Source organism: Hydra vulgaris, chromosome 06 (assembly GCF_038396675.1).
Source record: "Hydra vulgaris chromosome 06, alternate assembly HydraT2T_AEP".
Lineage (NCBI taxonomy): Eukaryota > Metazoa > Cnidaria > Hydrozoa > Anthoathecata > Hydridae > Hydra > Hydra vulgaris.
Window position 1 is genome coordinate 10,742,973 of NC_088925.1, and position 16,625 is coordinate 10,759,597.

Consider the following 16,625-nt stretch of genomic DNA (forward strand, 5'->3'; position numbering starts at 1 on the left):
AGATAAGGATGAACCCAATGGTTTTGAAGTTATAAAATATAACACTTCTGGTCATTTGTTAGAATTTCAAAGCAAGACAATTTAGAAGTCGTTACTCGATTTGTTTAATGGTTTATTTGCCATGAGTGGTATTTCTTGCATAATGGTTTAACATCACATCTATTAAAGTTGACAGCTATGTAAATTAGTGGTAGATTGTTACCAGAGCAATATCTTTGAGTGTTATGGTTGTTGTTATGGTTACAATATCTTCGAGTGCATAAGAGAGTTGTAAGATAGAGCTTTTTTGTTGAGTTGGTAGCCCTTCTGGTATATAAGCAGCACCCATTAAGACAAATGAGTATCCATGTGGCAGGGTTCAATTTAATGGTTGGACATTGCTGTCCTTAGGATCATTCTTGAGACCTGCTAAAGGAGGGCAACCGTAGGGGGCAACTAATCATTGTTGATTTTTTTAGTAAAAATGAACAATGGTTAGTTGCCCCCATAAATCAGATCTCAAAAACAGTCCGGAGGTTAGCAATGTCTGACCATTAAATTGTGCCCTGATATGGTAGCCTATGTGGGCAACTTTTAGTAATTACTATCTCAAAGTTTCCATACTTCTCATGGTATTCAGTAGTATGCCAGGATTGGCTTATAACAGATGATTGACTATTGCCATATATGTTTAAATTATAACCTATATTTGTTTATTATGTATAATGTTTTAATACTTATTTAAAGATACACTATTGGTATCACCATATATATATATATATATATATATATATATATATATATATATATATATATATATATATATATATATATATATATATATATATATATATATATATTTATATATATATATATATATATATATATATATATATATATATATATATATATATATATATATATATATATATATATATATATATATATATGGTAACACACACACGATTATTAAACACGTTTGTGATGAAAATGTTTTCTTACCTAAAGAATATTTTGAAAATTATTATTTATTAATAATTATTGAACTCAAATTGAGTGGCAGACAAGTACTCCTCAGAATTTTGTGATATGAAACAAATAAAACAAATAAACATTCAAATCTAATTAACAGGATTAAACGTCTTTTTAAATATCTTTTCAATACATCTTTTTTTAAATAGAGGGTGTTGTAGAAATATGGCTAACTAGCGAGGATACTGGTGCATATGGTAAAGATATTGGTGTAACTCTACCTGAACTTCTTTGGCAAATAATTGAGGTTATTCCTCCAGGTGGATTAATGCGTATTGGAATGACAAATCCTCCATATATAAAAGAATATTTAGATGTTAGTGACTTAATTTAGTATTAAATAAAATTTTCAAGTTAATACTTTATTTGTATAGATAAGTTTTTAAAATAAAGTTAATAATATTCCAGTTTTTGAAAAAAAAAAATGTTTCTGCTTTACATATTAAATTTTATAATATGGTTGATTAGGAAATGGCAAAAATTTTAAACCATCCACGTGTGTATTCATTTTTGCATATACCTGTGCAATCAGGTTCAAATAATGTGCTTCATGATATGAAACGAGAATATAGAATTGAGGATTTCAAAAATACGGTTAATTTCTTAAAAGACAGGTAATACAAATATTTAATATCTAGTCTTTACATTTATCAAATGTATATCTAGTCTTTACATTTATCAAATGTATTTGTATACATTGTTCAACACATGGATAAAATGTGGTTACTTATATGTAGAGTACCCAGGCTAACTATAGCAACAGATATAATATGTGGATTTCCAACAGAAACTTTAGAGGTATAGTTTTTTAATTTTAGAGCATGTAAATATTTTGTTAATGTTGGAGTTGTGTACCTAAAAATTTAATTTTAGGACTTTGCTGATTCTTGCGCATTAGTTCAAGAGTATCAGTTTCCTAGTTTGTTCATAAACCAATTTTTTCCTCGACCTGGTACACCTGCTGCAAATATGAAAAGAGTGCCTACTGATGAGGTCAGTAGATTTTAGATTTGCAGAAATATTTAAATTCAAATTAATTATTTGTATTGTCATTTGTTTATTATAAGTTTACCGATGTTGTATTTGTTTGGTATGGTGGTAAATACAATTAGTTGAAACCTGAAAAGTCAAAATAGGAAAGAAATGAGTTTAAATCTAGAAAGAAAGATTTATAATAAAATTTTGAAGTAACAAACAAAATCGTAGAGCAAAAATAAAAATAAAAGAATAAAAATAGAATTTAGATACAGAAGTTAGGGTCTAACTCCCTCTTATTAGACACGAGAAAAGGAAATAAAGGTGACTGGAATTTGAAATCATTGAAACACAAAATTTTGACTCTTTCTTTTTTAAAAATTGTTTAGTAAAATTATATTTTTAAATATTTTATTTTAAACTAGATTGAAAATATTGTGAATTTGATTTTCATCCAGAAATCTTATGCTTAAAAGATATGACGGCTTTCTCTCTATAGTGCTTTTTAAAAATGAGTTCCCTCAAGCAAATTTATTAGATTTCAAGTTTTGCATGTTTTGAGTTTTACTTCTTTTATTTTTCTGGAAACCTCTTTTCCCCACAAGTGGTTTTTTGTCCTTTTTACAATTTTGAGATACTTTCAATATACTTAAAAACTTACTAAAGTAAAATGAAGTTATGAATTTGACTTTAAAATGTTTATTTACTTGAAAGTAAATTCTCAAGATTGCCATTTCCAGTACCTATTTAAATATTATATACAAGAACAAAATTAAGTAATAGCAAATTGTGAAATCTGGAAATATTTCTAGCCAACAAATTCTCAATTTATTAAAACCATTAATACTGTTTTAATGAAATGGCCAATTTATCATATTACAAAAGTTAATGAAATTAGGGCTGTAATTACTTAAGGTCACAAAAATATGCGTGGTAATTTTAAAATCATTTAAAAGCAATTTGTTTAGGTGAAACTTTGAAGAGTTATTTATTTAAAAATTTAAATCAGACAGTAATTAATTATATAAAAATAATGATAAAAAGATTAAAATGTGTTTATAATGTGTTTAAATCCTTCACTTAATTCCTAATTGAGTCAAAGAACTACACATGCTAAGCAACAATGCCACTTCTCAGTTTAAAAACAAAAGCATTATGGCTGTAATGCCTGTGTTTGAAAAAAATTTCAAGAAAACATTATTCTGGAATTTCTGTACTGTGATTCACAGGAAATAGAGGTTTATAGAATACTATAATGAGCTGTTGATATGCTAGTGTTAAGCGAATTGTGGTGCTAAGAATCAAATCTAATCAATCTGAGATCAAATAAGCAGCAGATTTTACCTTAGCATTACAAGATTTGTTAATATCTGTTAATATATACGTCAGAAAGCGTTATGAGGCAGCAAAAAAATGAACTTAAGTTCAGTTCAATTTTTAGTTGTTTTTTTTTTTTTTTAAACATTTTCACTTCTAACAAGGCTGCAAGAAACCACTATTAGAGTTGGAAGTTACTGGAAGAGAAAAGATGAAGTTTATAGAGCAAGGTAACAATTAACAGACGACTTAAAACATTGCAAATTATATGAATCAGGAAAATAAGATGAAGGGAGCGGATTCCAAAGAACTGATGTTTGAGGAAAACAAATTTTTTGGAGCACTTAGGGACAGTCACAGTAAAAAGATGAGAATTAATTGAATGGTGAGTAAAATGATAATGAATTTGTTATTCAAAAAAAAGTTGTTCAAGAAAAATCAATGATGTATTAAAATCGCATTATTTTTATGTACAGAATGATAATGTTGTTCCCATGCTATTTTCAACTGACTGTAATTGAAATTTATTACAAAATAATGAAATTAAAAAACATGATTTTAATTCCATCTTTTTTTTGTCACTGAGCGTTAGTTCTCTGAACTAATAATTTTTTTGTTCAAAGTAATTCAGTATGAAAACTTCTTTATTTGTGGCTTTTTTTATGATTGCCTAATTGCCAAATGAATAAGTTACAACAAAGAAATCAAATAAGCCTTCCCAGAAGTAAAATTTCGGAGAAATTTTCGTTTGAAAATAACTTTTAATCAAAAATTTGTATGAGGCCCACTCAGTTGTAGTTCGTTTTCAATATGGTGCAATACAAGTTTTCAGAAGCCAATGCAGAGTTCTGCTTTCAAATCTACTAAATCATTTTTAAAAATATCTTGAGGTGTTATCACCATTTTTTAAAAAACTCTTCTTTATTTTGTTTTTCTTTTTCATTTTGATTTTATTTTCCCCTAAACATCTTATCCAGATTTGTATTTCCATTTTTCTAACTTTTTCTTGAAAAGTTTTGATAACTGATAACTCCTATAACAATTAATAACACTGATAAACAAATAAAAATTTTGTGTGGAAATCTTGTTAACTAGGTGGTTTTTTAAGACAAATTAAATATGCTGATTTCAAATATACAAACCATTTCTTTCTATCACCCTCAATTTTTGAGATATAGGGCATAACGCATTTATGCATGTTAAATCAATTTTTATATAATGTAATACATGGAAATCTTTAAAGTGACATATTACTATAATGATTTACATGTATTGTTTAATATAATTTTAAGCAATTTAAGTTATTAATATATCATTATTTTAATATTATATTTTGTTTTTATAAGTTAAGTAAAATATTATATTTGTTTTAAATAATTTATTTAACTTCGTAATTATAAATTTAAAACGTGGCTAATTAAATCCTAAAAATGGTTTTGTAACTATAATTGTATTATATATAAACATTTTTTTATATTAAAAATAAAGTTTAATATTAATAAATATTGTCTGATTTTTTTGGCTTTGGATTTACGCTTGTGATGAACATTCGGCAAATTGCGTTGAAGTGTCCAGCAGTAATCTGGTAACATTGTTGCACTCCAACGACCTTGATAATGGGACTCCATTACCATTATATCTTGATGAAAGCGTTCACCATGTTCGTTGCTTACAGAACCAAGGTTTTCTGGAAAGAAATTAAGATGAGAGTCAAGGGGATGAATTTTGAGGGACATGCTGCATCATATAGGCATTTATGCAATTTTTAACCAGATCTTCAAAATTTACTGCCTTGTTATTTCCGAGAAAATTAGCAACAACGGATTTGAATGCCAGCCATGCATTTTTTTCAATTCCACTAAGTAAATTTTCAAAGTGGATATCAGTAAAAATCTTTTTTATTTGAGGACCTATAAAAATCTCTTCTTTCACCTTAGCGTCACTCAATTCAGGAAATTTGAAACGTATGTACATAAGCAACTCTGAGTCATTGTGTAGCGCCTTAACAAAATTTTTCATAATTCCTAATTTTATATGAAGTGGTGGCATAATTATTTTATCACAATTAACTAATAGCAATCGAAGGACATTTTTATTTCCTGGCTCCATTCTATCTCTGATTGGCCAATCCTTCTTTATATAGTGTTGCTTTCTATCCCTACTGTCCCATTCACATATAAATCAACAATACTTTGTGTAGCCTGTTTGCATTCTCATGAGAATTGTAATTACTTTTAAATCACCACATATTCTCCAGTTATATTTACCATAATCAATTTTATTTAATAGCAGCGACATTGTGTTGTATGTTTCTTTTAGATTGGCAGAATATGCAATTGGTATAGACGTATATATATTTCCGTTGTGAAGCAGTACTGCTTTTAAACTGCTCTTTGATGAATCAATAAATAATCTCCATGATTCTATATTAAGTTCAATGCCAAGATTTTTCATAAGATTCTCAATATTCATGTAATTACATATATTCTCATTAACTGAAAATAACATTGCCAATTCTTTGTGACAGTTTCGAAATTTAGAAATTGTTGTACCTGGTGCCAATAAATTAAGTTCTTGAAGTCGAGATCCAAGTAATTCAGCTTGGCGTTTTGTCAGCGACAAATCTCGCACAAGATCGCAAAGTTCCACATTATTAATTAAATGGACGTTTTCGTCATGCTCGTTGTAATCAGAGTCTGAGTTACTGACAGAAGATGCAACTTGAAATTCGTCTAACATTTCTACATCGATATTATATTCAGTAGGTGCAGTAGGTTTTGGCAAAGAGGCAGGATTACGAATTATTGGTTTTAAAACTGATGCCAGTTCAGGATATTTAACAGACAATCAAGTTTCATATGAAAATCCAGCAATATTTGCCGAACATAAATAACAATCCGTAGTATGGTTGCTAGACTCCCGCCTTAACATTGGAACACCAAACAAAAAATGATTGTTCTTTTTTGCTTTTCTTATCCAACCATGCAATTTGCATGCACATGCTGAGCAGATAAAATTTGATGCCCAAGCTTTATCCAAGTCTACTGTTGAATCAAAATATAATCCATATGTTTTTTTAGAAATGGTGTAAACGTTTTTCAATGAGATTTTTCTGTTAGATAGCCGCAGACATAACAAAACATATCTTTTGAATTAATACACCTCTGAAAGCCATGATATTAACTTACAATTCAATTTAAATTTAAATAATGATAAAACTATGTAAACCTTTTCAGAATAAATTAAAAAATGAATAAAATATAACAAAAAATAGAAATATATATTTCTATGCTTAGTAAAAACATAGAAAATGCAATTTTACGAATATCTCAAAAACCTGATGTGATATAAAAATATGGTTTTCAGATTTGAAATCAGCGCTAAAAACTACATTAGAATAAACAACATATTAGATTTCCCTTGTTTATCAGTGTAATTAGGTTATTAGAAAAGTTTTTAGAATCATTTACAAAATAATTAAGATTGTAAATATTATTTTGTTAAATGTTCAAAATAATGTCCATGGTTATATGTACAAAGTTGCATCATTTCTAGCAATTTGTCAAACATTTTTTATGCCCTTCTTTGGGTATACTTTAAAGTATCTTGGTTATGTGGTTTTTTTGACTCTTGACATCATTATAGTCATCAAGGTGTTTTTATTATTAACTTGAATAATTAAAAATTGGATGGAGCTAATTCTGGTGAGTATGATGGGGTATGAATTATTGTAATTTCAGCTTAAGACAATTTATGATGGTTCAAGTAACATGGAGTTGAGCATTATTATGGAGAAATTTAAAATTTTAAGTATCTATTAGATATCTTTAGTTATTTATTTCATTTGTAACAGGTTTCAAACAATTTCTTACATAATATTAACAATTTCTGAATAAGGCAAAATTTTCCTTACATGCATCGTCTTTATTCTCTTAATTTTGATCATTTAACTTGTGGGATATTCAACACAATGCTAGTTAACTTATTTTGAGAGCATTGTGAATAATTTTATTGATTGTAAAACAATTAATTGTTGTTAGGGTTTCAGTTATTTTGTGTGTTGCATTAGGATTTTCTTCATTAATGGCACACACCTTCAATATTCTTCACTGTATGTGAGGTTTATAGTTTTTCTAGTTGCTTTTTCTTTCATTCTTTGTACATTAAACAAAATAGTTGAATAAAATATATGATATATATATATATATATATATATATATATATATATATATATATATATATATATATATATATATATATATATATATATATATATATATATATATATGTATATGTATTAGGGTGGGCCGAAAAATTTTTTTTTTCATTTTTTACTTACTATACCACAAAAAACTTGTCTTTAGGGTACCTAAGGCTAACGCAAAAAATAATATTAAAATTTTATGTCTGGAGCTAGCGCATTGCGCTTAAATAATTGAAGAAATTTTCCCTTTGTATAATTTTCTAATAAATGAAAATTTGTAAATGAAATTGAATAAGTTCTTTAACAAATATCTAAAGACAATTTAAGTAGAAAAAAGTATTGGAATGGTAAAAAAGAAATCTTTTTTTTTTTTTTTTTTTATTAAAAAATCATCTTTTCGACAAAAGCATTTTTGAAGAAATATATTCTTTTACTTTTCGCTAATTTCTGTCAGTAGTTTAAAATATGATTTGCTTGAAAAATTAGGCATTGAAGATCTGGAGTTATGTGTAGTTCTTATAATGCCATCCCTGGAATTGAAGCCAGCTACTTATTGTAAAGCCTCTGTTACAAGCTTTACACATTGTTCTACTGCTTGGGTGTGACATAAAAACTTTTCAAAGTTCCACTCAACCACTGTTTCACCTGATTGGATCTTTGACTACATATCTTTATCTGAGACTCTTCGCAGCAAAGTTGGCGGCAAAAGCATAGTGTTGTTCCAGTCAATCATCTCTGTATAGTTGGTAGCAAGGAAACTAATTTTGGGTGCTTGAAAACTCCTGATAGACTTTCTTTGAGAAGCTAGACTTCTTGCCTTTATAGTTCTTCTAAAACCCAAATATGAACCTGTTTGTCTACTACTATTGTTAAAAGCAAGTTTTCTAAATGTGCAAAAAAAGTGTTTCTCTCAATTACTGGGTCTATTACTTTTAGCAAATCATTGGGCAGGAATTTTGACAATTTTATCATTTCAAATACATGTTTTACTGCATTTGTGAAGTATTTTTTTATATGAAACCATCCAGGGACATATAATTTTAAAAGAAAAGAAACTAAGATTTTGTGCTCCTCTGTTGGAGTTTCAAGGCTCAAATACAATCGTAAAACTCAAACGTAAAGTTTGCAGTTGTTAACCACCTTGAGTGTGAAATTATTCCAGGGCCTTATTTCCTCATTTTATTAATTATTTTTAGCCTGTCGTTTCTCCGTCTAAAGTTTGAAATTAATACCGGAATGGCAATTTGTTGAAGTGTATGTGGCAAATCCCCCACTGCAGTGGTCTTTTTACACATTTTTCAATTGTGGGAATAACACCAGGTTTCCATATCGTGTTAGTAACAGTGCCATTGCATCCGATTACGTCCAGTTCATGAAATGAAAATCCAGCTTCATTCAAATATGAAATGATACTACTGGCAATGTTTTTAGCAGACACAGAAGTTGGTAAAATATGAACAAAGTACACGGAACCTGGTTCTTGTAAAATTGCGTAATGTTCCCCTTTTATGGTTCATTGAAACCATTTTTTTGTCCTTCCTCCCATCAAAATACAGTCCTTGAAGTGGGTTGAATGTTGCGAAAATAGATTATTAGCGAGAAGAGATTTTTTAAGTTCAGCAAATTTCCTATCATGTCTTTATGTAATTTTTTTTGTTTTTTTTAGTCAACACTTCCAATTTTACCAATACCATGCATTCTTTGGAAGTACAAAAATTTTAGTTCAATGACGGGGATTTTTTTCTTTTTCACACTTACAGATAATTGAAACAGAACACTCGCATTCACAAATTTCAGTGACCATTTTACATTTGCAGTCTAATGTTATTTTACACTTACAAGCCGAGACATCAAACAATAACAATGATTTTTTTTTAAATCTTCGACTCTCTTTTTGAACTTTCCTTTTTCTTTATCGGGCTTGAAGGATTTCATAAGATTGCGATAACTGTCATGGTATCCATTTATTAATTGGACAACTCTGTAAATCGTTATTGTGGGTATTGAAGCTTTATCAAACACTGATTTAACTTGTTGTGCGACACAATTTGAAACATAAGAAAACTTAACTGGCTTGTTTGATTTCAAGGTTAGTTTGTTATTTTCATTAAAACAACACTTAAGAACTTCTTCATAAGTTGGAAGTTTATTTACAGATAGTTCTATAGGATGACCAAAAATCGGGCGGTTAAATTAACTATAAGTAATTTTTTTAAAAACAGCCATGACAGATTGGTTAATATTATCAAATAATCAAAACAAAATTATATCAAAACAAGTTTTGTGGCGAGAAACACATCAGTTTTGCAACGCATTTTAGGAATACTCTAATGTGAACTTTATTACGAAAATGATAAAAAGCAAGTATTTATTCAAATATTCAAGTACAATGGGCTAGCTCCGGACGTAAAATATTTGTATCATTTTTTTTGCATTTTCCTTAAATAGCCTTGAGGCATGTTTTTCGCAGTAAAGCAAATCAAAAATCAGAAGAAAAAATTTTTGGCCCACCCTAATATATATATATATATATATATATATATATATATATATATATATATATATATATATATATATATATATATATATATATATATATATATATATATATATATATATATATATATATATATATATATATATATAAAATAGTTATATATATATATATATATATTTATATATATAATATATATATTTATATATATAATATATATATATATATATAAATATATATATATAATTAGATATATATATATATAATAGTTGTGTACTTATAATTACTCTATAATGTTAAGTGTAGTTTTTCAAACAAAATAAAGTTGCTGTCTCACTTAACTTTAATTGATTGGTTATTGTATTATTTAATTGATTGGTTATTGTATTATTTAATTGATTGGTTATTATCTTTTTACATATTAGTTACACATTATTTTAATAAAAAAAATTAAATGTGTATAAAGGTGATTTTGTATGCAATATTTAATATTGTTATTAATAATGCTGTGTTTTTGTTATAAGGTCAAAAGAAGAACTCGTGTTATATCAGATATATTTCAATCATATCTTCCATATGAAAACCAAGTAAGATTTTTATAGTTTTTAAGATTTTTTCATCCTTTGATATAATTAATGCTTGAAAGAGTTATTTTTTAAGAGTTATTTAAAGCACATCACTCAAGTTCATTAAATGAACTTGAGTGATGTGCTTTAAATAACTCTTAAAAAAAGAAAATCCAAAAGGTCAGTTATAAGGTTATTTAAGGCATTAAGTAATGCAAGATAAACTTGTTGCAGAAAAGGCTGAATTAGTGTTTCAAAAAGTTGGATAAGATCTTGAGAATCATACCAGAATGGTTACCTCATTCCAAGTCAATGAAATAAGATCTTTAAATTTTATGAAAAATAATTATTATAAAGCACATTATAACTACCAGCTAAAATGTGCTTTATTACTATTTTTGTTTAATTATATTTTTTAAACTGCAATACACATAAAACTGGTTGTAAATAGTTAACTAAATTTAAAGGATACTGCTCTCAACAGTATTTTTAAAATTGAATTTATTCAGTAAAATAAACAGTACTTGTATTTGCAGTAAACATGTACATTTCTCGTTGACTTTTAGATTTCATTTTTATTCAAAGTATTTTGAATAAAATATTTTGAATATAAAGGTAAGATTTTTGCAAACAGTAAAATAATAAATATATTTAACACAATAAGTATATTTTAGACCAAATTAGTTTCTTACTTTTTTACTAAATCTTGTTTGGCAAAATTCTTTTACAATATCAGGCCTTATTATAAAAAAAAATCACCCAGTGCGATGTAAAGCTGAAAGATTTTTTCAATATGCATGCTCTTCATTAAATCATTAAGAGTGATTGTTAGCATTGCACATTAGTGTTACCCACATTTGTAAAAAGTTTTTACTTGTTATACAGTATTCTTTTAGACAATACGATTAAAGAAAAAGTATTTAAGACTTCCCTTGTTATACAGTATTCTTTTAGACAATACGATTAAAGAAAAAGTATTTAAGACTTCCCTACTTCTTATTGTTTGTGTCTGGTTCATCTCTTTTTTACTAAGTTCTCTTATTTCTCTCATTTCTCCTCTTTTCCTTGTTACTGTTTTGATCTATTAAGTTAATGATATTACAATGTTAGCTTAATTAAGTAACTGTTAACAGTTTTTGATTTTTTGATATATTTTTTTTAACTACTGAATTGAATTTGTTTAAATAACTTCATATTTAATGTTTTTTCATTGTTAATACATAAATAGATTACTATGAAATAGACAAGCTATGTAGAATATTTATTTTATTTATTTTATTCGTCTCCCCAAGGCCAAGAAGGCCACTATAAATGAGGAGACTACTTTTGTGATAACAACCCTCTCTCAACTTTATTACTCCAAAACATAAACCTCGACGAACAAGGCCACTGCGTGGAGAAACAAGTTGAATTGAGTAATTTATTAGTTTTTAAAGTTCATAAGTTTTAAAGTGTCTTATTCAATGTGTCTATCAATAAGTGACATTATTTTGTAAACTACAATCCATAAGCTTTTTACTTTAATAAACAAAATCATTGAAAAAACAAGTTGATGTTAAAAATAAAGCGATTGTTTTCTATTAACAAGTAGGGGTAACTTAATACAGTATTTGTGGGGGACCCTAAAACCGTAGAAAAGCACTCAATTGTGTCATAAACAATTCTAAAAACCATTCCTTTTAATATTTACATTCATTTTTTAATAGATTTAAGTAATTAATTGACGCCTAAAAATGACATTTATAAACGATATATTATCTGGTCTTCTGAAATGTGATTTGGACCTATGGATGCATTATTTGGGTTAAAACCATTAATCTGTCTTTTCTCTACCTTTTATATATATTTTTTACTTTTTTTAATGATACTCATAATGTATATCAAGGTACCCTATGAGTGGTGTTATATCAAGCAGAGCCGTACCAAGGGCGGGGCCGGCCGGGCCACGGCCTGAAGCGCCAAAATTGGGAGGGCGCAAACTTTAATAAATTAAAAAAACAATAATCAGTTTATGAAACTAATTTTTACGGCGTCGCTGCTGTTGATAAGAAAATTAATTAAAATTCCGCCTCTTGACACAAACTCTTAAATATTAAAGCTCATATACTGAATAAAAAAGCGCCCTATAACACTAATATACCTTTGATAACTTTTGAGCATTATAATTCTATTATGAGTCGAACCCAAAAGTTATCTGGTGCTGAATTTAAGAAGAAAAGAAAACAGCGCCAAGAAAGTGACGAGAAACTGTTTCAAAAAGTGGTTGGTAACAAACTCAGTAGAGAAACAAATTATTTCAGAGGATATTTGCATTGAAATTAATGACAATTCAACAGATCCTATAATTGACTTTAATTGAGTTCATATCATCATTTGGAACTAATTGAAGAGGAGATTTTCATCAGCCAAAGTCAAGAAGAATTTTGCACAACTGATTTAGAACCAACTAGGGAAGATGAAAATGCCTAGCTTTCAGGCCCAGCTGAAATGGACAAGGATGAACTTCATTCAGAAATCTCAGAAATTCCAGTGGCCTCGGAAGAAAATTTTCAACATAGGGATCCAGCAACATGGCCTAAAGAAATGAACAAAACAAGATGCTTTTTGATTAAGCATAGGTCAGAGCAAGACAGAAGAGAATTTTTCCCAAACACGCTGTGTGATTTTGACAACAGAATGCGACACTTTAGCTCAAAATGGTATGAAAAAATTTATCCCAATGGTAAAAAATCTGTTCGCACTTGGCTGCAGTACAGCAATAAAAAAGATTCTTTATTTTGTTTTTGCTGTTTGTTATTTTTAACAACAAAAACCAACAATTTATTAGAAATTTCTAAAGGGTTTTGTGACTGGAAAAAACTAAACCCAAGAATTCCTGAGCATGAAAACAACAATGAACACCAAAGATGCTATTCTGATCGGAAAACTCTTAAAAAAAATCTCAAGGAAGGAAAGACCCTGAATTCTGATCTGTAGAGAGTTATTAGTGGAGAGATGAAAAAGCGGAGAGATATCTTAAAAGTGATTGTTGATGCAATTTTTTTCTGTGCCAAGAACAATCTTGCCCTTCGGGGAACAACAGAAGACATTGGTCAACAAAACAGTGGCATTTTTCTGAGCTTAATTGAGGTGATTAGCCATTATTATCCTTTAGTGGCTGAACACATTGCGTCCGTTAAAGCAAAAAAAACCACAACATCCTACTTTTCTCCTTGAATTCAAAATGAGCTGGTTGAGTTACTTGGGCAGAAAGTCAGGAAAGAAATTTTGTCAAACATCAAAGAAGCTAAATACTACTCTGTTCTGTTTGACTGCACTCCAGATACCTCCCACAAAGAGCAGATGACTCAGATCATCAGGTATGTCCGCATCAGTGATGAAACCTGCACAATTAAGGAAAGCTTTGTGGACTTCATTGAATCTCACCAAAAAACCGGAAAAGGTCTTGCAACAGAGATAAGTGAAAAATTGGAGAAGAATGGTCTAAGCATTTCCGATTCCCGGGGCCAAGGCTATGACAATGGAGCCAATATGTCTGGAAAATACAATGGTGTCAAAGCTCACATCCATTCTCTTAATGAGTCAGCAAGATTTGTTCCATGCGCAGCTCACACTTTAAATCTTGTTGGTGTTCATGCTGCTGAGGTTTCCCCACTCATGATTACGTTTTTTGGAAAGGTTCAAGCCATCTTTAACTTTTTTTCAAGCTTCACGTCAAGATGGGAAAAATTGATGAAAACGTTGACCATCTCATTAAAGGGAAATAGTGACACAAGATGGTCTACCAAAAAAGAAGCAATTACACCATTGCACAGACAAATCAAAGATGTTCTTCAAGTTTTGGAATCCATTATCCACAATCCCATGACAAATGCTGTCACAGTTAGCAGTGCAAAAGAACTTCTCATTCATATTGATTTCAGTTTTTTGTGTTTGTTGGATTTCAGGTGTCAAATTCTTTCTCTAATTGACCGGGAAAACAAACTGCTTCAGTCAAAAACCATTTCAATTGACATTGCCGTAAAAAAAATGAAATGGTTGAAGGCTTTCATTCAGAATTTTTGAGATGTTGGGGTGGACAATATTATCAAAGATGCCACAGAAAAAGCTAACCAGAGCAGAATTGATGGTGGCTTTCCAATTAAGAGGAAGCGCAAAGTGAAGCGAATAGCACTTTATGAAGCTGAAGATGCCTCTCACCTTCTCACAGCAGAAACAGAATTTGGATCTCAGTGCAACTATGTGTTTGACAGCATTATTACCCAAATAGAGTGGCAGTTTGAGGCTGATGTCTGCTGTATCCTCTGATTTTGACTACCTCAGTGGGCATTCACTCTCTAAAAGTTCAGTGGATGAACTCAAGAAAAAAGCTGCAAATTTATCTCAAATTGACAAGGCAGATTTAGAATCTTCCGATTTCCAGTCAGAAATGGCAAGCTTTAAATATCAAGCTGCCGCAATGATGGACAACTTTGAAAAATCTAGCCCGATCGACATTTTGCAGCTCATTCATAAATATTCTTTGACCGTTGCTTATCCCAACACAACAATTGCTATTCGCATCTTCCTCACCATACCAGTCACAGTTGCTACGTGTGAGAGAAGTTTCAGTAAACTTAAGCTCATAAAACACTATATGAGGTCAACAATTGGCCAAGAACGTTTGTCTAGTTTGGCTATAATTTCAATTGAAAATGAAGTGGCAAACAACATTGATTTTGATGATGTCGTTAGTGAATTTGCCTCAAGAAAAGCCAGAAAAGTGGCATTGAACTAAAGTTTGTGCAACCTTAATGACAAATTTTACTTATAACTTGATGTGATAAATTTTGTGATCAATAAATCATTTTTTTCGTTTAATTTTCTTCTTTTTTTTTTTTAAGGAGGGGGAGGGGATGAAGGGGCGCAATTTTCTTTTCTTGCCCGAAGCGCAAAATTGGCTTGATACGGCCCTGATATTAAGTACCCTATGAGTGGGGTTAACGTGTTATATTTTAGCAATTTATAAATTTAGTTTTTTAGGTATAAACTTTTTATATGAATTAAACCAATCGCCTAAAAAAAAGATGTGTATTAAAAAAATTGTTACAAAGTTAAAAACAAAAGTGAGTCATTGTGGCCCATTCTCCCCTATTTTGTTTATATTATTGTTCATTATTATCTATAGCATTTCCCTATTTTTCAAACAGCATACTGATTCAATGTTGAAAAAATGTCTTGTCTTTAAAGGCAATCCAAAAATTGACCTACTTTTTGGCCTTTTTTTTGTTAGAACTAAAGCACTGTTTGGTTGTGAGACATCAACTAGAACAAGCGATAGAAAGATATATCTGAAGAATATGGCAGGTGGGATAGATCATCCCATTGATGCATTTCCAAAGTGTCCTTGACAACTTTTTCTATATTTAGCTGAGTCTTGTCATTAGGAAATGATTGGGGCTGATATTTGACCGGGGCTGAGGCCAGGTTCAATAAACCAGAGCCAGAGTTTTAGCGGGGCTGCCTAAATCTTGACAAACACTATAAATTAAATATTTCATCTTGGATTGAAATTCACATTATGTTTATAAATACATATAGATGAATATATTGCTTTTTCGTCAGGTTTTTGTTTACAAATTAATTACTTCATTATGTAATTCATTCTTCCACAAACCAAAGATTTTCTCATTTAAATGACTTGATAAGTATTAATAAAATCTTGTTCTTGCGGAAAAACTTTTTAATTTGATATCTTTCATAAATATTATGAAAATCACTCAGGAAGAGTGTCACCAGTTTTTTAAAATTTTCTTGTTAATTATCTTTAATTCAATACTTTTACAATTCTTTTTTTACGCGACTCTAAAATCTAACTCTTAATAATAGATACAAAAAATTCACGATAATAATCGTTTGGTAATGTAAGTGATGTAACATAAGTTAAATATATAGTATCAAAAAAACAAGTTTATTTTTCTTAGCCTGTCACCTCCGATAAATTTTTTTATATTTTTTATATTGAGGGTATGTGATTAAAAATGATGAAATAGACAAATAACAAAGTAATTTTGATGAA

At 29.1% G+C, this 16,625-nt stretch overlaps 1 protein-coding gene across 1 annotated transcript in view; it reads left to right on the plus strand.

Annotated features, from left to right (window-relative positions):
- Positions 1-16,625, plus strand: part of LOC100209503 (threonylcarbamoyladenosine tRNA methylthiotransferase) — a 35,541-nt gene that overhangs the window by 6,470 nt on the left and 12,446 nt on the right. Inside the window, exons 6-10 of the mRNA XM_065799203.1 lie at positions 1,161-1,327; positions 1,480-1,625; positions 1,749-1,809; positions 1,885-2,004; positions 10,526-10,588. Of these exons, the coding sequence (XP_065655275.1) occupies positions 1,161-1,327; positions 1,480-1,625; positions 1,749-1,809; positions 1,885-2,004; positions 10,526-10,588 (557 nt within the window). The remainder of the gene's footprint in view (positions 1-1,160; positions 1,328-1,479; positions 1,626-1,748; positions 1,810-1,884; positions 2,005-10,525; positions 10,589-16,625) is intronic.